Source organism: Artemia sp. Qi Xiang Cuo, chromosome 10 (assembly GCF_049724085.1).
Source record: "Artemia sp. Qi Xiang Cuo chromosome 10, ASM4972408v1, whole genome shotgun sequence".
NCBI classification, from domain to species: domain Eukaryota; kingdom Metazoa; phylum Arthropoda; class Branchiopoda; order Anostraca; family Artemiidae; genus Artemia; species Artemia sp. Qi Xiang Cuo.
In genome coordinates this window covers 10,296,414-10,319,278 of record NC_142803.1, presented here as the reverse complement: position 1 = coordinate 10,319,278, position 22,865 = coordinate 10,296,414, and the positions used below count along the sequence as shown (strand labels likewise).

General features: G+C 35.3%; 1 protein-coding gene across 1 annotated transcript in view; it reads right to left on the bottom strand.

Annotated features, from left to right (window-relative positions):
* LOC148947454 (T-box transcription factor TBX20-like) overlaps window positions 1-22,569 on the bottom strand; it is a 111,054-nt gene extending 88,485 nt beyond the window's left edge. Inside the window, exons 1-2 of the mRNA XM_089095270.1 lie at window positions 22,436-22,569; window positions 13,500-13,878 (exon numbers count right to left, since the gene is read on the bottom strand). Of these exons, the coding sequence (XP_088951396.1) occupies window positions 13,500-13,878; window positions 22,436-22,535 (479 nt within the window). The 5' untranslated portion in view covers window positions 22,536-22,569. The remainder of the gene's footprint in view (window positions 1-13,499; window positions 13,879-22,435) is intronic.
* Window positions 22,570-22,865: the final 296 nt, after the last annotated feature.

Sequence of the window (22,865 nt, the reverse complement as noted above, 5' to 3'; positions counted from 1 at the left end):
GTTTATAGGCGTGGCTCAATTTAAGGATGAAAGGGTAAATCTATTCTGTAGAAGGATGCAAAAAATAGGAAGGTCAGGTAGGGTGTCCTTAGAAGCCAGGAATGATGGTATAGTCCTTGGAAGATTTGCTCTTAATTTATTCAAGGAGGGGATCAGACCGTCCTACAAATGGTATTTGTTAGAGAATAGTGCAGAATTTTTTTTTGTTTAGGTGATGCGTACAAGGTTGCAAAGCAATATGAACAGATAGAACAGATAGTGGGGAAGGGAGACACGTCCTCTTTTTCCGATGAATTTTTTTCTGCGCTGACGAGGGTGAAATTTGGACTCAATGATAATGAGAAGGCACTTCGAAATGGTACTGATTCCTCGCAGGGCGGTTTGGCGCCCCAGGAAAAGGGAGCTGGTTTTGAGGTCCCGTGTGTGGGTACTGATGACTCACGGGATTTTTTTTTTTGTTGGACTGCGAGTTGGTACTGATTCCTCGCAGGGCGGTTTGGCTACCCAGGAAAAGGGAGCTGGTTTTGAGGTCCCGTGGGATGGTACTGATGCCTCGCGGGATGATTGCAGGGCGGTTTGGCTACCCCGGAAAAGGGAGCTGGTTTTGACGTCCCGTGGGATGTTACTGATGCCTCACGGGATGTTTTTTTTTGTTGGACTGCGAGATGGTACTGATTCCTCGCAGGGCGGTTTGGCTACCCAGGAAAAGGGAGCTGGTTTGAGGTCCCGTGGGATGGTACTGATGCCTCACGGGATGTTTTTTTTGTTGCACTGCGAGATGGTACTGATGCTTCGCAGGGCGGTTTGGCTACCCAGGAAAAGGGAGCTGATTTTGAGGTTCCCTGGGATGAGAAAAAAAGGTGGAAAGGGGGCTGGTTTTGAGGTCCAGTGGGATGAGGTTGATGCCTCACGGGATGGTTTTAATACGTAGCGCTAATAGTTATGTAGAGATATCAACAGTAGTACTGCCATTTGTCGAACCACAAGTTAGTAGAGCAAACCCAAATAGGTCAAAACCGAGGCGTTCCATAGCAATAAAACCCCGAGGATTTTATTGGTAATAATATTCTGACGTCATTGCAGCATGGTAGACCAATCAAACTGCAATGGTTGACATATCTATTCCATTATTTATAAGTTTATGACATTTCATTCATTTGTCGCCGGTATTTTCAGGATTAATTAGCCTTTCTCGGTCATTCCTTTTGCCCTAATCCGAAGTTTATACATAATCCCAACTTTCCTTGTCCTCATCAAATTCAGGGGTATGGGGAACAAGTCTTTTAAAGTATACAAAGAAAAATGAAGTGTTAAAATATCCAGTTTCCGACTACTGTTGTTAGAGTGGTTCTTTTATACTATGTAAGTTTTTACTTATGCAAGTATTGTGTAGTGTTTGTATTATGTAATTGTTACTAGTTCATGCTATAGAATGTTAGTAGGTGAGAAGTGAATAATTTGGGAAGGGAATGTTTTGAATTCAATTAAAGATTGAGGGTTTAAAGAGAAGGGGATAAGCCAAATTTGGGAAATTTAACTTAAAACAGGGGGGAGAATCTGTAAAGTATGTAGAACATCAATTCGAGAAGCTTTTCCGGGTATCTCATTTCTTAGCTATTCAGGCATTTATGTGTCAACGAGAGCGGTCCAGGGGGGCTCTTAGGACTAAAGCTAGTCGTGGGAAAGGGCCTATTCCCAGGCATGGTCGAAGAACCAATAGCCGGAACTTCCGTTCCAGGAAAGTTATATTCTTGGTTCATTTCTAAAGGCAGTCCATCTTTCGCCTTCGTCGTAGCTAGTTGTTCTTGTGCTACCTTATTTTCTCTATGTGTATTCTCACGTTATTCAATAAAGACCATGTATCAACGTTTATCGTCTATCTTTGGAATTTACGTAAACCATTACAACTGCCAATACAAAAAGGGCATAAATAGAGAGCTAAAGAGAGGTTTACACATGATAAAAAATTATCCAATCACTAATTACCCCTTTTTTGCAAATCTCAATCAAACAATTCTGATTGTAAAAGCGTGTTTGATCACGTTGCTTGGAAAGGTATCCACGAGTACATGCTCTGAAAAGGTGCCAAGGAACGTAATCTCCCCAAATAACACCATTATAAGTACTTTAAGACACCTCGCTCCCATCATCCCATCCCTCCAAAAATGTTTTATTCAGAGATTTCATGTTAAAAAAATTATCCAATCACTAATTACCCCTTTTTTGCAAATGTCAATCAAACAATTCCGATTGTAAAAGCGTGTTTAATCACCTTGCTTGGAAAGGTATCCACGAGTAAATGCTCTGAAAAAGTGCCAAGGAACGTAATCTCCCCAAATAACACCATTATAAGTACTCTAAGACACCTCGCTCCCATCATCCCATCCCTCCAAAAATATTTTATTCAGAGATTTCATGTTAAAAAATTATCCAATCACTAATTACCCCTTTTTTGCTAATGTCAATCAAACAATTCCGATTGTAAAAGCGTGTTTAATCACGTTGCTTGGAAAGGTATCCACGAGTACATGCTCTGAAAAGGTGCCAAGGAACTTAATCTCCCCAAATAACACCATTATAAGTACTCTAAGACACCTCGCTCCCATCATCCCATTTCTCCAAAAATATTTTATTCAGAGATTTCTTGTTAAAAAATTATCCAATCACTAATTACCCATTTTTTGCAAATCTCAATCAAACAATTCCGACTGTAAAAGCGTGTTTAATCACGTTGCATGGAAAGGTATCCACGAGTACATGCTCTGAAAAGGTGCCAAGGAACGTAATCTCCCCAAATAACACCATTATAAGTACTCTAAGACACCTCGCTCCCATCATCCCATTCCTCCAAAAATATTTTATTCAGAGATTTCATGTTAAAAAATTATCCAATCACTAATTACCCCTTTTTTGCAAATGTCAATCAAACAATTCCGATTGTAAAAGCGTGTTTAATCACGTTGCTTGGAAAGGTATCCACGACTACATGCTCTGAAAAGGTGCCAAGGAACATAATCTCCCCAAATCCATAGGTACATGCTCTGTAAGGACACCAAGGAACATAAGGCAAGCAAATAGCACAGGAAGGAACATAAGGCAAGCAAATCCATAGGTATATGCTCTGGAAAGACACCAAGGAACATAAGGCAAGCAAATCCATAAGTAAATGCTCTGGAAAGACGCCAAGGAACATAAGGCAAGCAAATCCATAGGTACATGCCCTGGAAATATTTTTCCTATAGAGGCATGCAAATAGAATGGTAATTCCTATTGCTTTATGCAAATTCCATAGATACACCCTACTGGCTAGTGCTTTTTTTAATAGTTGAAAGTGATTGGAGAAAGACTGACGCCCCTCTCACACCCTACATTTTCCCAAACACATCCAATCAAAATTTTGAGATAGCCATTTTGTTTAATGTAGTTGAAAGTTCTGGAAATTAGGTCTTAGAGGATGACAACCACCCTCACAGCCCTTAGAATAAGGGTTGTAACTTATGCCCTGGGGGCATATGAGGTGTTTATAGGAAGTGTTGTCGTAAAAACTCAAAAAGGGCTCATTCGATTGGATATCGAAAGGCCTAGTGCCCTTTTTAGTATTCGAAAGTGATTGGAAGGCTTGACATTTTTATAGTAAAGATCGATGTGGGTATAATGTATTATTTTTTTGTTGTTGTTCTTGTTTAGACCAGGGCACTTTGTATCGAAGGAGTTGTCGTAGGAACTTCGAAAAGGGCTCATTCGATTGAAAATAGAAAGGCCTGATGCCCTTTTTAATAGTCAAAAGTGATTGGAGGGAAGCTAATCTCCCTCCCACGCCAAAATGCACTGCGTTAATGCTAATTCCCAATAAGGCATCTCACCAGTATCCTAAGAACGACTGAGGGTATTATGTTCAAACTTTCAGGGCTACTTCTGCTCTTAAAATTTAACCAAATCAAAATAGCGTAAGTGTGTCCAAGCTATCAAAGAGAGTAAAAAGATTTTTTTGCGAATGGTATCAAATTTTAAATTTCAGGTCAGCTAGAGAAGGTATGAAACTAAATTAAACACTACTATTTGTGTCCAGATTTTTAAGAGGAGGTTTGTTATTAAAAATTGCTGAAAATGTTTCTCCAGCATAAAAATAGCAGGCCAAACTATAAATTCTTAAAAAAACGACAAGATTTAAAATATTATTTTCTTTTTCTCTGAAAAGACTATGTCAATATAAAACGAACAAAAATTAATTAAAAAAACTTTTTCCACAAAATAGATTTTTCAAAGAAAAGTAAAGAACTCCATTAAACAAGAAAATGAACAAATTTAAAATCAAATAATCTACCAAGCGTGAAACTACCACAAATCAGCATCGATAAATAAATGAAACCCGAAACGAACAGAAATTACAATAAATAAAAATACAACTGAAAAAAAATACAACTGAATGTGCATTGTCAGTTTAATATACATATACTGATATTTAGTAATCAAAACGTCAATATTATTTGATTTATTAAAGTTATAAAAGTAAAAACATTTATATTTTTTCAGTAAAGTGCAAATTATGTTCTGGCCTTGAAAAGGCATAGGGTTTTTGAGCCCAACTTATGTTAATTTCTGCTCGTTTTGAGTTTGACTCGGCTATTTATTGTAATTTCTGTTCGTTTTGGGTTTCATTTATTTTCTATGCTGATTTGTGGTAGTTTCACGCTTGGTAGATTATTTGATTTTATTTTTTCTCATTCTTTGTTTAATGGAGTTCTTTACTTTTCTTTGAAAAACTTATTTTGTGGAAAAAGTTTTTTTAATTATTCGGTGAAAAGAAAGACAGTTTTTCTTATCAATTTTAATTTCGTTTTATTTTACTCCGCAAATATTTTGTATATTTATACCGATAAATTATTCTATACTATCAAAAATGGAGACTGAATTTATTTGATGTTCCGAATAACCAACAGCTTCAAATTGTAGTAAGCCAAACTTTAATTTTTTTTTCTCTCTCTCTATTCCTGTTTCCCTCAATTATCCTTCGTTCCCAACAACTTGTTAGAATTCCACCTTAATCTGCATTCCCAGCACTTTTTTCCAGTAGCTGTCAAAATTCATCCAGCATTTTTGAAGGAAAAATGTTGAAAGCTTTGGCCAAGGTGATCATAGCCAATGCCAGTACTGAGGTAAGCGCTAACTTTCGGATACATTTTTTATTGAAAGATTGAAAATATTTACGTGCTGCTACATAACACCTAGTCAAGGAAGGTATGAGGTTCGGACTCTCCAAATCACCAAAGATTCTTTAATTTCAATCTTCACCGATCTTTGCCACCTGACAAAGCCTGCTCATAAATCCAAGTAAAACAACGGATGGAAAGGTGGTGTCTAAGAACTTGGGTGACATTTATTAGAAGAGATTGCGCGTGTTCTGAATTCCGTTCCGACGGGACCACCAATAGAGAACTGTGTAATTTAAGTCGTATCGATGACTTGTTAACCCTTCGCACCCAAATCAGGAAGATGAACGGAAGTTACAAAGACTATAAGAGGTTAACTAGTGGCAATACTGTTAATCCAGTCGATGTAGCTGGGGATAGAAGCAAATAAACATAATGTCTTTTCACTTGAAAATCCAGAAACCATATTAGGGTTGCGAGACTACCAAATAAATACATTCCTCATAATTCGGGATACCATTGACAGTTTAACTTACAGTAATCAATAACGTGAAAGAAAATAGTAATTGCCGAAAAAATTTGAACAGAAAACCATGTAATTTAAGTCGTATCAACGACTTCTTAAATCAAATCAGGAAGTAAAATCAGCAAAATCAGAAAGATAAACATAAGTTATGAAGACTATAAGAGCTAAGCTAAAAACAAGACTGCTAATTTAATTAAAATAACGGGATACATAATTGAATAGACATAATTCCATTGCGCGTAAGAACCTGGATTTTTTTTTAGGATTTGGAGTACCAAGACGAATACATTTCCAACATTCTGGTTTATCGTTGAGAATCTAACTTCCAGTAATCAATATTGCTACTACAACTAACAACTCACTTCAGCACCAAGCCACCTTGGGCCAACATAGCTACGCACACTACAACTCCATCTATTTAAAGCATCCCTATTTACAACCTTCCTTGCGACCTCCTCCCTCCTAATTTGGGGACGATCTACTTTCCAAATGGACCTAGAGAGGGTGGCCGAAAAGGACGATCCTTAGCAACCCGTCATCTTTCATCCACAGAACGTGTCCAAGCCATCTCAACCTTCCCTAATTAAAGCCCTAAAAAACTTACTGTTTGAAATACGGTCAGTTAGGTACCAAAAAAAAAAAAAAAATGTCCAATTTGAGTCGTGTCGATGGCTTGTTAACCGTTACACATAAATCAGGAAGATGAAAGGAAGTTATAAGTACGGTACAGCAAGAGGTTAACTGACGGTAAGAGTATTGTAAACCTTTTCTACTCCTTTCTGGTGTCATGCAAGGCCCACCAAGAGCTCTTTTTTCGGGGGGTGTTTTACTGAATTTTTTTTCCAGGGAGGGGGGGGCTACACAAAAAAAGTCAAAAACGCATAAAAAGTTTTTTTTATTTCCATTTTTTACGTTTTTACGAGTCAGACAACATTTAGGGGGGGTTCAAACCCCTTAACCCCCTCCCCCCTGGGCACGGCCTTGGTGGCATGTATTTACTTTAATAAGCATCTGGTATTGGTAAGCGTGTAGTCGAATCGTTCAGGGCTATGGGTTCACGTGGGAGGAGGTACAAGAACAATATCTTTACTATAAACGGTTCATTTATTTTACAAAGTCTATTTACATGGTAAAAAAAAAAAAAAAAAAAAAAAAAAAAAAAAAAAAAACAGAACATGACAGAAGTAGTACACGAGAGGAACTCATTTTAAACTCTTCAGAGATCCACTTATAAATGATTTCCAAGGTCTTTTGAATTTAGGTCTTTAGAAACTTGGTATTCTATATTCTGCTAAAACTCAGTCATTTATAACATCATAAACCCACTGTTCTACTTTCTAATTTCCGTAAGAGGACACATCATAAAAGCAATAGGACCCAAATACCCATAAGGTTAGATAAGAGCATCTTGTTCTAAGAATTCAATTCAAAACTTTACACTATAAATGCAGTCGGCATAGAAGGGCATGAATTTGAATAAGAATAACGCATTGTTGCTTGACAATCCAGAATACAAAGTAGGATTGTAGAATTACCAACAGAAAAAGAAGTTGACAATCTGGATTATTCTTGACAATCTAGTAGCCGATAATCGTATTGTTAAAGGAAATTTTTTTATAAAGGAAATTACTTGCACCCGAGAAGTGTGTAACATAAGTCACATCACTGACTTGTTGGCCATTCAGTCCAAAATCAAAACGATGATCAGAGGCTAAAGCCCTCAACTTATTTGGTATTATGGTTCGTATCATCGTATACATTCATTAAGAACAACTAAATAAAATAATCCTTGCCCCCACCCTATTTCCAAATTTTATCGCCCACAACTATTGTGGGCGATAAAATTCACTATATTCACTATATCACTAATTCACTATATCACTTCAACTATTATTGGTGCCAGTTCTGATATCGCGGGAACACAACTATTAGTAAAATTAATTGTACCTTTTTTTTGTTAGGACGGAGGATAGAGGTCTATACAAGGCCGTATCCAGGAGGGGGTTAGGGTGTTTGAACCACCCTCCCCCCTGAAATGTCTATCAGACAAAAATGAATATAGCATAAACACATTTTTTATACATTTTTGTAACACCCCCCCCCCCCTAAAAAAATTTGTACTCCCCCCTCCCTAAAAAAATCCTGGATACCACCCTGGGCCTATATAACTGATTTTAGATCCAAATTATATTTGGACCCAGCTTTCTTTTTCTACATTTATGGGCTGGTTCCTTTCGAGAGTGACCAAAGAAATTTTCCCTCGGAGCCAAAATTCAGGCACAAAGAAACTGACAATATGACTGTGCTTGTAGAACTTTTTTATTTTACTGATTTCTCAAAATAGAGTCAGTCAGGTCTAAGAAAAGGTGGAGTCACCTGTCTCTCCATAAATGGATTTTCAAATTTTCAAACATTTCGTGGTAACGAACTGTAAGTAAGGAGCGACCCGGCTCAATGGTAACCGAAACTCTAAAAAACGGGTTTTTGATACCAATAGATACATCAGAAGAATCAGATTTCAATGCTGATTTCAAATATATATTTTTCATCAAGTTTAGTGCTACCCATCAAAAGTTACGCGCCTGAGAAAATTTGGCTGATTTTAAAAAAAGGGAAAAAGATCCCCTAGAAGCTATAGAATCTAAATGAAAATCACACCATCATATCCAGCGTATCAGAGAACCCTACTGTAGAGGTTTCAAGCTCCTATCTACAAAAATGTGGAATTTTGCATTTTTTGCCAGAAGAAAGATCACGGATGCGTGTTTATTTGTTTTTTTTTTGTTTTTTTTCCCCAGGGGTGATCGTATCGACCCAGTGCTCCTAGAATATCGTGGGTGGGCTCATTGGAACGGAAATTAAAAGTTCTAGTGCCCTTTTTAAGTGACCAAAAAAAATGGAGGGCAACTAGGCCCCCTCCAACGCACATTTTTTTCCCAAAGTCATCCGATCAAAATTTTGAGATAGCCATTTTGTTCAGCATGGTCGAAAATATGATAACTATGTATTTGAGGATGACTTAATTTCCCGAAGTCCTCGGGGGGAGGGCTGAAAGTTATGAGCTTTACCCAATGTTAACATATGGTATTGGTTATTGGGAAGTATAAAGACGTTTTCAGGGGGGATTTTTTCTGGTAGTGGGGGAGGGGGTTGGGTTGGGGGTTATGTGAGAGGATCTTTCCATGAAGGAACTTTCATGGGGGAAGGGACATTGCTATGAAGGGGGCGCCAGATTTCCCAGTAGTCTTAACAAAAAAGACCAGAAATCAAATTAAAAAAAATAAGGTTTTCAACTGAAAGTAAAGAGGAACATCACAGCTTAAAACGAACCGAAAGTTATAATTATATCATTGGGTTCACCCCCAAGTCAATACCTCCCTCTTTAAGCCAAAGATGTTTTAGTACTTTCATAAGAGCTATTTATTCTAATTAACGGCCTTTATGATTAAGGGTCATTTTTAAAGAACAAAATTCGAAATTTAGCTTAAAGAACAAGGTATTGACTAGAGGGTGAATTCCCTAATATATGTATTAAGAATATATGAATATAGAAGTTCGTTACGTAAGTTGATTCGTAAGTTACGTATATTTATTGCTAATAAAAACGTTCGTAAATAAAATTAAACAAGTTTCGAGAAAGCCATTTAACCTAATAAAAGTAAAATTAATATGAAAATTTTGCTTTAACTATTCAATTACGGTTAGCCAAGATCAAAACCTACATTAACTAAAAAACGATCAGAAATTAAATTAAAAAAAACAAATTTTTTTTAACTGAAAGTAAGGAACGACGTTAAAACTTAAAACCAACAGAAATTATCCCGTATATGAAAGGGGCTGTCCCGTCCTCACCGCCTCGCTCTTTACGTTAAAGTTTGACTTTCTCACAACTATATTTTTTAAACAATAAAAAAATTTACCGTAAAGAGCGAGGCGTTGAGGAGGGGACAGCCCCTTTCATATACAGAATAATTTCTGTATTGGTATTTCTGTATATTATTTGTTTTGGTTTATTGGAAAGCCATTTAGCACAAGAAAAGTAAAATTAATATTCAAATTTTTTTTTACTTATTCAATGACGGTGAGCCAAAATAAAAGCTGCATTAACTAAAAAACGATCAGAAATTAAATTAAAAAAACAAGTTTTTTTAACTGAAAGTAAGGAGCGACATTAAAACTTAAAACGAGCAGAAATTATTCCGTATATGAAAGGGCTGTCACCTCCTCAAGGCCTCACTCTTTACGCTAAAGTTTTTTATTGTTCTAAAAAAATAAAGTTGCGAGACAGAGTCAAACTTTAGAGTAAAGAGCGAGGCGTTGAGGAGGGGACAGCCCCTTTCATATACGGAATAATTTCTGTTCGTTTTAAGTTTTAATGTCGCTCCTTACTTACAGTTAAAAAAACTTTTTTTTTATTTAATTCCTCAATAGGGCTTCAGATTTGTCCTCTATCTATTTAGTTTTGTCATGCAGTGTTAACTAACTCAGCGCATTAGTTAACCCGGTTTCAGAAGAAGGCTATTTTTTCTCTCGAAAAATTACAAATAATGCGATCGACTTGGGAAAATTTGTCACAAAAAATACCAATGGAATTAAAGCCTGTTTTACCATGAAAGTATGAGACAGGGATCTGTCTTTTATTTTTGGTTCAAAAATGACCTAATTTTTTAGTAAAAGAAAATATTTTTTAAAAGAACTGCAAAATTTGGAGCTAAATTTTTCCCCTTCGGGAGAAGGCAGGCAGCTACCCAGACCCAGGGGACGTCAAATGTGTGTTTGTGTGCGTGGTGGGGAGGGAACAAATTTATCCCCCCCCCCTACACTCACATTTTTTTGCCTCACCTAGATTTTTAAAAATAGGTTTGTCTGAGGTGCTTTCATTGAAAAATATTTTTCTTAATATTTTCATTGAAGGAAACTACAAAGTTAACGGCCATAGATTTTGAAGGTATGTTTTGCATCCCCCCTCCCCACTCTCCAACATTTTCATGAATTGACGCTACTGCAGCTACCCTCTCCCTGGTCCTTCTCTGAGTGAATCTAATGCCTTCTGTGTAACCATGTCTAATTATAAATGTGCCTTAACAGTAGCATCTTTCTAGCAAGTTCATGCCCCCTTAAATATTAACCGAGGTTGTTGCAAACACGAAGGGGGTAGTTAAAACCACACTATGGATCTACTTTCGGGTGTCAAAAATGATGGATTAAACTTGTAATTGATGTAAGGAAGCTCTTATATGCTTCAACAGTCGTTTGATGTACCCAGTCAAAATTTTGCTATTTGGGTTTTGAGATAATTAAAAATAATTTATCAATATTAATAACACTGGTTGAACAGGAAATGATTTGGGTTGAATTGATCCTGCAATTGAATTTTGGCTTAAACTGGTTCATCCTTGTCAATTAAAGAAGAGTAATGATGATTATACTGAAATTGTACTTATATTTATTGTTTTGAAAAATAATTATTAGTTAGGGTACCTTAAATTAGAGTAGTGATAAATGTATTGAAATTGTAATGATACTAATTTGCTTCGAGAAATAATTATTAATAAGAATAATTTAAATTAGATTAAAAGAGAGAAATCAAAAGTAGCTATTAATTAATTATTCTTAATTAAAAGTATTTAGGAAAGTAACAAAGTTTAATTCAACACATTGTTTCCAAATATATGCATTCCAAACGGAATCCAAAATATTGAAAGACCGAAATTCACTAAATTTTCTCATGGCGAAGAAAAAATCCGGAAAGCGAAAAGAAGACTGTTTTAATAAATATAGTCATTCACCATTTCCACAAATACAGATTAGGTTACGTCTATTATAAAGGGTATTTGCTGAAAATTTCCGGGTGGAAACTATCCAAGATCTATTCAGGCAGTAGATAAGGATAAAACCAGAGCCCTCTTAATTAAATCAGACAAATTTCGGTACTATTGCACTAATTGGTACACAGCGCTAGAGACTGTCCAAGGAATGCAGAAATGGAGACCCGTAAAGCGGGTAATTGCTATCTAAATTGATGGTAAAGCGTGGTTTCTCATTGAATTTACAATGTTTAAACTGTTGTTTTTTGGGGTTTAGGGGGGGAGAGGTACCTAGGTTAGATTAGGTATTAAATATATGTATACTTTACCCCCACTCCCTAATGTGCAAATATATAGCCCACATCTGTTTCTAAACTATTATATATTCATACTATTTTATTTCTTTTTATTAGCATTAACCGAACTTGACTTGTTTCGTGTGTACCATTAAGTGTAACAGTACCCAAATTTCTATGACTCCTTTTTTAGTCTCGTTTAGAGTTTAGCTACCATGTTGACAAGTACCCCCCCCCCCAAAAAAAGGAGTTTTTGTGTTAGTGTCCAATACAAATTAGACGTTTGTATGTAAGGAAGGAAGGGAGATTGAAATTAAATTTTCTATAGATTACGATTTTCAGGAAATTACTATTTCGAATATTATACAATTTAGCACCCATTTTATGCTTTGTACTAATAACTGCTGGCTTTCATATGAGAATTATTGGTTAGTCTTACGATCCGGGTTATAATTATTTCCATCATTGAAATTAAATATGAACATTAAAGACAATTTTTAAATGGACTTTTTGACCAGGTACGTGTGTTGGGAGGCCATACCAAGAGGAATTACCTATTCTGGACCCTCCTATACCCCCCTGAAATATTTGTTTGACTTTTACGAAAAAAAAATTCAAATATACATGTAAAAAAAATTGTTGCGTTTTGTGAATTTTTGTATACTCCCCCAAAACGTAGATAACCTTCCAGTCCCAGATCAAAATCCTAAATATGGCCCTGGTATGTAGAATTTATTTTCAAAGGGGAAACACCTCCATAGAGTACGCGGAAATTGACAAATTACATGGAAACACAAGAAAATAGAAGAAAATTATGAAAATTGGGGGTTTCAGAGCGGACGCTCAGTCTATTCGTCTGCTAGCAGCCCTCTTTTTACTTAGGTATCATAGTTTTACCGTATATATTCTATATTTGTAGGCCTAAATTGAATTTATTCATGGTCTACAGAGATATATGCTACAATGTAGATACAGATTGGGCCATATATTCCACAATCTACTAGCATCAACTAGCTACAAAAGCACTTTTTACTTTTACATTTTGTTTAGTGAATTACAGTTAATAATTGGTTCATTCCTCTGAAAAACTTCATTCTTCAATTTTCTTAAGGATAACGGATCCCTGGATGCCCACCCCTCGTGACTACGCCCCATAGTTACCAGGGAAAAAATTTTTGGAATAAAATAGAAATATTATGTCTTTTTTTGCTTTTATATGATTATACACAGTAAATTGATAAGCAAACTATTTATCAAGTTTGTGACTAATTTATTGAAAAAAAATGATAATGTTGTAATCTAAGGACCTTCTAGTTCCGAGAGAGACCTAGTCACTCATCTCTTTTACATCTTAATTTTTTTTTGAAAATCACAATTTTTTCAAAAAGAAAAATAGGTTGCATCTAAATCGGTTGTGAGAATTGGGGGAAGGGTGGCAGTAACGAGACTTCATTTGAATTTTCTCAAGTACCGAAAGCGAAAAAAATGTCTATCTGGATAGGGGACAGCTCAGACAAATGAAGATAGTCAACTTTTTACCATATTTTGAAGCAAAAATCAGTTTCTTGCACTTACTTTATGGATTCCTAAAGTCAATTTAAAGGCCCCCCCCCCCCAATCATGCCTATTTTGCGAAACCCAAGAAACTTGCTAGTCCCTCTCTTTTCTGGAAAATGGCAAAGTTGCGAGCTAATCAATGACACTACTTTAGTATACTTACCTCCCAGTTTTGGTAATAATCATTTCTGTTCCTAGGTCGTGGAATTTATCCCATAGTTCTTTGGTTTCAAGATGGCATTCAATTGCCAAAAGTTCATCACAGGTGCATTTTGGGACTAGTTTCGAACTAGGAATTTTTTTCCTGTCCTTTCCACTACTTATATGTACTTCTTCCACTGCTGCTGGCTCAGGACTAATTGAGGCAATGGTTGATGAAACTGGGGAAGGTTGGGGCGAGGGTGTAAGTGTTTCTTGTTTCACCTCTTTTTCAGGACTAGGAGCAAAACGAATCGATTCTGTATCAGAGCAATCTTCAATATCAACATCGTAATCGTTAAACGAATTTGCCAGTGGATCCTGGTCATGGATTTCAGTTATACCTATAGAAAAAGATATATATATATATATATATATTATATATATATATATATATATATATATATATATATATATATATATATATATATATATATATATATATATATATATATATATATATATATATATATATATATATATATATATATATATATATATATATATATATATATATATATATATATATATATATATATATATATATATATATATATATATATATATATATATATATATATATATATATATATATATATATATATATATATATATATATATATATATATATAAGAGATTTAAAAATAAAAGGGATTTAAAAATAAAATTGTTTCAAAACTTGTTTTTATCAAAGAGTTTCGAGTAGACCTTCACAATAAAGGTGTTAATAAAGTTAGCACAACTTCTGTTAATAAGTCACAAACTTCTTTTTCCACCCAATAGAAATAGAACTTAATTCAAAGAACTAAAATTGTTCCCAGGAGACTTGTTGGATCACCTTGGGTGACAACCATGGTCCTATAATCAAATCTGAAAAAAGCTTTGAACTTCAATCATTTATTCCATTTTTGACCTCGATATACGAAAAACAACAAAACAAATACAATTCTAGCTCCCTGGAGCCATCTTAGTTCTATTCATATATGGAAACTACGATTTTTAAGATACATCTTTTGGTTGTTTCAAAATTATAAAATTTTTGGAGCAGTATCACATTTCCGTCAACGCTGCCAAGTTAAACCATAAATAAATAAGTAAAACTAATTGGTTAAACTTAAAAAGCTTACCGATGAAAGTCACAACATTAACAAAACCTGTAATTTCCAAAGATGACGGGATCTTAAAACGAAAGCTACATCTTCTTAAGCTCATTGGTGGTAATTTTTTAGCTTATTTTTGCTGGTTTCTCATCTTCGTTTTTTTTTTTTTTTTTTTTTTTTTTTTTTTTTTTTTTAAATGTGGCATCTGCTACTGCCAAACACTAATCAGCAATACACAGAGGCTTTTTTCATTAAAAATTGAGTTTTCGACTTTTTTTTTAAGATTTATGGGGTTATGTGATTTTTTATTTTCACTGTCCTTTGTACTTTTAATGAAATAGCATGCTACAGCAAACAAAATTCCATGGATATCCTGCTGAACATGAAACCGCTAGACTAGTACCATTGATCTTCGCCATGGGATAAGAAGGTAATACAAGCATATAAATTCTCTCGACTACATGATGGACCATCACTATGGTAGGCTTCTTATGTATCCTTTGGGATTCTGCTTATGGGTTATCTATATCCTAAAAAAACGAGTTTTTACACACAGTTGAGCGTGTCTTATAAATGCCAGAGCCGCGGATGTTAGTTCTACACCTTATCGACAATGATGGTGGCACAGAATGTAACACGGTGACAACGCTGGATCTGTATTGTTGAGTTTTCATCAAGAACATGTTTTCTTGATGTGAATCTCTGTCAACCGAAAGAAAACACTTTTTGACTGTTGTAAAAAAGCATAAACGGCAGTCAAAGATAAACTCCGTCGGTATCAACGCTGATCCTCCCCCGTCATCAACAGAGAAACCCAACGACGTCAACGTAACATCAAGCCCGATAAGGTGCATCAACCGGAGATATCAATGATTCTTTCAGATCAAATTGATGTCCGGCCATGACAAAATTTGGATGACAAAGAAAGAAAAGGTTCTAAAGTATTGAAGCATTCTGATCAGGAGCAGCGTTTCGGTGGGGGGGGGAGTAGTTACCCCCCAATAATGTGGAGAGAAAAAATATTATATAGCCCACGCCCCTTGACTATCCAGATATGGACCCCTCTTGCCCCCCAATAAAAATACTGGAGATACGCCCCTGATCCTGATAACTGTAATTACTTCAAGAAGAAGAAACATTTAATACTGGCAAAATATTTGGCAAAGTTTCGAAAAATATTTGGCAAAAATTGGTGTTTCTTCCTCATGGACTCATCTAAGGGATACAGAGATCGTTTTAAACTTTACTCTGTGTTGCAAGGTTTAGAAATGTGTAAATTTGTTGAAAATGGCATTTGCATGGGATTACTGGCAGGGACGGACCCAGGATTTTTCTTTAGGGGAGGCGCAAAATAGGTTGATCTGATAAACTTGCGTTAGGAGCAAGTTTAATTAGCGCAATCTTGCGTTAATTAAGTAAATTGCACTACTTTAGACTACGTTAGGAAGAGGGGCACGCGCCCCTTCGCCCCCCTTCTGGATCCGCCACTGATTACTGGCCATAAGGACTGGAATATACAATTTGCCTTATTTGGTTCTAAGAAGTTCCATTGTTCTAATAGGCCTTATAACTATTTTTCCTGCTTGCGGAAATACTCAAAAATAAATTTGTTTCACCCTAAAACCCTCACCTAAACATTTTCCTTCATAAAAACGGATCACTATCATGCAGTTAAACAACTCCCAGTCCCCCTAAAAAATGTATTGCCCCTCCCAAAACTTTATACTTTGCAACTTAACAAGTGTCAAAAATAAAAATCCCCAGGGTCATTTAGCACCTGGATTCTGATCCTTTTTAACCTACTTTAAACTATTGCATACTTGTCCTTTCAAGGACTATAAAATGTCGGGAAGAATCGAGAAACCAGACTTTTTTTCCTTAGTGTATATACCAGCTTCAAGTCAACTAGAATATTTAAGCTGCTGAGGTTTTCTTAAGGGGACATATTCCTACTTTGTGCTTATTCTACACAATATAACTCCTTTGATTGTGAGTCATATTGTGTGGAATAAGCTGCCCGAATCAGCTCGAAGGTGCCACTCATTCGGTTTGTTTAAAAAATTGTTAAAAATTCTTTGGCTTCTTAGAAATTATTTTATCTATTCATTTTTCATATATATTTATTATTGTTTTATTGGAGTCTATTTAATATGCTAATCTACTTAGTGTATTCAATTTACTTAGTTTTGTTTTCTATATTTTTTATGTCATTTATCTTTTATTTTCTTCTACTTTTTGCTCTTCTCTCTGTGAGTAAGTGATTTTTTGAATTTTTTTGTTTTTTTTCTCTGAGTAAGTGACTCGTTTATTTCCCCCTTCTTTACAGGCCAAAGAGCCTTTGGGGGAACAGTAAAATGTAATATTGTATGTGTATTCCATAATGAAAAAATTTTATCTTATCTTAGATGAGATTTTGAATGAAAATTATTCTTAAAAACAGAATACAGGTTAATTATAAATTATATTTTCAGCTTTTTCAGCCATTGTCCTACAAAATAGGAGACTAATTATATCAATAATTGAATTTTCTTTCATACTTTTTACTTCTTTAATGAAGTCACCAGACAATACGCTGTGTGAGGCGCTAGGCCTACAAATTATCTTATCTTAGATTATTAAATTAATTAATTGAAAATTACCTCTTTCCATTTAAGGAGGGATATATTGAACAATATGTCGAGTTTCAAATGCAACATAAATGATATTAAACAGAGCTGTCTTTATCAAAAGTAATAAAGCATTTAGAAAATTAGATTATGAATGAATCTTTTGCAAATTAAACTCGCCGCGAGTCGAAAGAGAATGCAACAATTATGTCCATATTTTCTGCTGCATCAGCAATTAGCAACCGAGCTTTTTGTGTTTTGAAATTATGCGGCAATGGATGATTTTTAAAATAGTTTCAAATCAAATTATTTAGTTAATTCTATAGTAGGCTACATACCAGCTACGCGAAAATGTAAGAAATACAAGAAATCACGGGGGAAATTATTAAGGTGCCAAGGATATAAGAAAATATTTTAATCACCTCCTAGACCCATCTTAGGTATATTTATACCTAAGGTATATTTCGTACAAATCGCACGATTTGTACCAAATTTTCGTCAGTGTGGGTAAAACACTTTGTTTTTGGTAGACAAACTTTATCAAATGCGTGACGCAGAATGTTAACGTTCAATGCACTTCGCGGGGTACTCAGTGACTAATTGTGAGGAGGTGACTAGAGCTTTGGGTAGCGAGGGTTTGAAAAAGCTCATAATAATATGCTTATGCTGTTATTACAAGAATATCCAAAATGTAGCTTTGTGAACTGGAAAAATATTGGTTTTCATTGAGCTTTTTGTTCTGTGTTCTTTACTTTTAAGTAATAATATATGCAGAGCTTTCCGCAGAATACAAAATATGTGCTACTTCTAAGAAAAAACTGGGACATGCGGTACTTCAGGTCTAAGCTATATGGGTTAGGTGAAAGGAACTGAAAAATAAGGTAACAAATGACCCCTCCCCCCGCCCAGAAGACCATAAGTATGCAAGATCATACTTATGGTCTTTAGGGAAATCTGACACTTTTCTGACATTTTTTTAAATATAGCAACCACCAGGGACTTCTATGGGCAGGGGATATATTTGCTCCGTAGATCCCACCTAAATTTTTAAAAAATACCTATCTTGGACGTTCATTGCAAAATGTGAGTTTTAAGTATGTTTATTAAAAATTGAAAAAACAACAAAATTGCTTCCCCCTAGATTTACACTCACTCCAAAGTAGATCTTACACTCACTCCAAAGATTCTCGTGAATAGACGCCATTGGCACCCTTTTTAAAATTGTCTTGTAGACATACCCTACCCTGGGAGGCTGCTTTGGGCACCCATGGAACAACAGTAGTCGCTCCGTCGGCTTAACTAAACCTCCACCCCCCCCCCCTTTATAAGCCAATTTTATTAAATTTTAGCTTAAAATATTGCTGAGTTTGACATTATTCTGCACAGCTTACTAATGATTTAATAGAATTGTTTAATTCAACATAGGAACCGGGCTATATCTCTTTCCGCCTTACAGTAATGGTTGCTAATGTTTTAAATATACGAAATATTCATTGAAGCCGCAGATCTTATATGCGTCTTGTTATATCAAGGAGGCAGCGCATTTGTGTCTATGTTTCCTGGTCTTTGCAAGCAGACAAAGCAGGGAAGAATAAGCAGAGGGATATATACAAGGAGAGTGGGGATTACATATTCCAGAACAAAAATTATGTATCAAATTTGTACCAGGTATGAAATTTGCATAGCACTTTACCAAAAAAGAAGAAGAATAAATTTCAGACTTAAAAAGATGGAATAATCTTTGTTTATTTAACACAAACAGAATAAATAGCTAAAAATAGCTTAACAGAACCAAGAGAAGGCTAAGCTCTTACCGAATCCTACTTATTACCAAAAAATGTATCGTATACCAAAAGAATGAACAAAAAACATCTGGTGACAAAAAAAGGAAGAAGAATGAAACAAATAAGAGTAGAAGAGAGGCATATGGAGGCTACCCCGCCATAACACTGTCACAATACCGCAAAACGAAAATTAACAAATTATTATCCGGCCGTCATGAAAGGCAAATAAAACGTTCTGTTTATTTTTTCTTTAAAATAGGGTGGCTGTACAAGTAATGTGCTTATTTATAAATTACAGAATTGACAAATGATATTAATCAGTTAATATCATAATTTTGTCACTATTTTCATAGGCGTATCAAAAGTTTTTATTTGGGAGGGGGATACTAAAACTGTAAAAACACATACAAAATTTGCTTATAACCTATTTGATTCTTTTATGTTATTTTTTTACGAGTTGAACATAAATTTTGAGATAGGTTTCAAAACGGGCAGCCCCTCTAGATACGTTCTTGCTTTTATTACTTTTATAATTTTTAACTATTGCCCTTTTTAATTACTATTTTTATGATTATTTTGTAATTTTCATTATTTTAAAATTAATATTTCATAACTCTAGTGTCTTCAATTATCATTTACTGTGCCTAACATCAAATTGGTAACTGTTATTATTTAAAAATTATTACTTTAAGTTCGTTTGCTGTGAAAACGATTTAAGATCTTATCGAAAATCAGGCTCCATCACAAGGCACGGAAGGGAGTTAAAATCTGTTGTCTGGGTGGTGCATTCTGCTGTGGTGATTTAAGATACTTTATGGGGTATAAACTTACACTTTTTACTCACACTTACAATCAGGTTAATTAAGCTATATGTATTGAGCCATCTGCTTCCGATGGCCTCAGTTGGCATCAGGAGTGTCATTCAGTTGGCATCATGGGGTGGGAAGGGGGCAGTTGCTCTCCCAATATTGTGGAGAAAACAATGCTATTCATCCAATGCCCTTTGACTATCCAGATATGGACCCCTCTTGCACCCCAATAAAATTGTTGGAGATTCACCCCTGGTTGACATTATTAGGGCCTCAGCAGGGCCGTATCCAAGATTTTTTTTTCACAGGGGTTTTGCTCCAAATTTTTTTGGGGAGTTTTTACTAAAAAAAACCTCAAAAAACGCATACAAAGTTCGTTTATGTCCGTTTTTGTTACGTTTTTACGAATCAGACCCATTTCAGAGGGGGGGGGGGTTCAAACCCCCTAAACCCCCCTGGATATGGCCTTGGGCCTCAGCGTAGTTTCTATACGTATTTTCGTTTCAGAAAAAATACGTCGTCTTTTTTTACTTGTAACAATAGCTTGAAAGTCTAGGTTCTGATATGAAATTTTACTTATCGTATTGCGAAGACCTAAATAAAACTGTCTTGTCTAGGCAGCTAATAACTAATGAAGTGGGAACAACAATAAACTCTTGTTGCCTGGCTTGGATTTATTTTGCCCGGCCAAGTGGGCCGCCTTTAGGCTTACCTCAGCTGCATTGAATTTTTTAGCGAAAAATTAAATAAATATAATTCATACTGTGATCCATGCTTTCATGTTAAAGCTGTTTCTCTGTTTCTGTATCCATACTTTATTCTATTCATTCTGGTATTTATACCTATTTAGAGGAATTTTAAACTAAACGGTTTGTAGAATAGCTACCCCACATAAGTTCCACTAATATTTTATTAAATCTACGTACACTTCGAAGTATTTTGAGATGGTATTAGACATTAAGGTGATATTCAAAATGCGCCAAGGCCATACCCAGAGGGAGGATTAGGGGGTTTGAACCCGAAATGTTTTTTCGACTCGTAAAAACGTAACAAAAATGGATAAAAACAAATTTTGTATGCGTTTTTTTCGTGTAACCCTCCCCCCCCCCCAACCCTCCAAAAATAATCTTTGAGTAAAACCCCCTCCGAAAAAAATCCTGGGTACGGCCTTTTAATGCGCATATGCCCCATAATTGGGGCAAGCATTTTCTCAATTTCTTTAGTATTAACACATACACACAAAAATATTTGAAAAAATCTAGAGGGGCAGAATCTAGGCTAGGATTTTGTCGATTTATAATGCAAATATTAAAATTGTACATTTAAGAATGTAGGGAACAGCCCCCCCTCCCATTCGACTTTGACCTCAGCTGCCTTGAATCTTCCAGTGAAAAAACTGATGAAATATTTACTCGTACGCAGTTTTATACTTTCATGTTCAAGGCATTTCACTGTTTCTGTATTTATATTTTGCTTTATTTATTCCCATGATTGTGCCAATTTATATAATTCTCTGATTAAATGATTAATGGATTATATAGCTAACCCACATAAGTTCAATTAATATTCTTATGAACTTAAAACACTTAAAGTGCTTATTAGATGGCTATAAATGTCATGTGATATCATCGAGAATGTATGGGGACAATGATTTGTTTTCATTTCGTTTAAATTAAGACACAAAAAGATATTTTTGAACCAATCTAGGGAGCATTTTTTATTGCTTTTCCAATTTATAATAGAAATACCAAAACAGAATTGTTTTTTAAATCCAAGGGATGTCGTCTGCCCTTTAATTAGTGCCTTTTGCCTTACCTCACCTGCCTTGGATTTTCTAATGAAAAATGGATGTATATATTAATCAAACACTGCTTTAATATTAAAGTTAAAAGCCATTACGCCGTTTCTACTTTTTTGTGTTTAGATTTCTTAGTAACAACATCCTATAAATATAAACCCAGGGCTGTGTCCAAGGTTTTTTTTTCCGGGGGAGTACAAATTTTTTTCAAATGCCTCCAAAATTTGTTTATATTCTTTTGTAACGTTTTTATGAGTCAGACAAACATTTCAGGGGGGGGGTTCCAACCCCCTAACCCCAAACCCTAACCAATTTATACAAGGATACGGCCTTGTATAAATCATACGCTGCTTTCTATTTTTACATTTAAACTATTACACTTTTTCTGCTCTTACATTGGCTATATTCATTTGTGTGTTTGTAGTTATTTGAAAAATTTTAGGATTAAATTATATATTGAACAGGTAGCTACCACATACAAATTCCACTAATATTCAAACGAACATAAAGAAAATTTAAAGTATTTATGAGATGGTATTAGATATTTAGGCGATACCACAGTATTTACAACAGGCCGTAAAGTGTAATGAGGGTATATCATAAAACAGCAGGTAATCTTTTCTTCATGGGTTTAGACCCGTTTAAGGGTATTGAGCTAGCAATAATTGCTGCAATTGAAAATCAGTGGGCTCCGGCCTTTCGCCATTCTTTTGAAAAAAACAAGATTTATCAGTTTAACAAAGATGACTTGTCCCACTCTGCTATCCTGCACCTGGATGTTTATATCACAAATCGTTTAGCTACCTTTCTCCATAGGCGTGGCCGCTGAGCGTGCCATAATAGCTGCGATTGAGAAATCAGTGGCCCTAGGCCTTTCACCATCCATTAGAAAGCAGGGTAACATTTATTAATTTTCCAAATGTTTCATATTAACATCCATCCACTTTCGAAACTACTTCCTAACACCTGAATTTTCTGTATACCTGCCCGCACACAGTTTCCAAAAGCCTGGTGGTCCTGAGGCGGGACTTAATTAAGTTTTCGCCAATAAGCGAGATCTCTCCCAAAAATGCGCATCAGATAATATGTCACAACGTCGCATAGGCGGTTCTTGACGCGGGAAGATTAGCAGTTTTAAATGACTTCTACACATGATTGTGAAGGTTCCAAATGACAACCGAAACGTATTTGGTTATACAGATGACATGCGAGATTTCTAAGAGATTCTGACGTG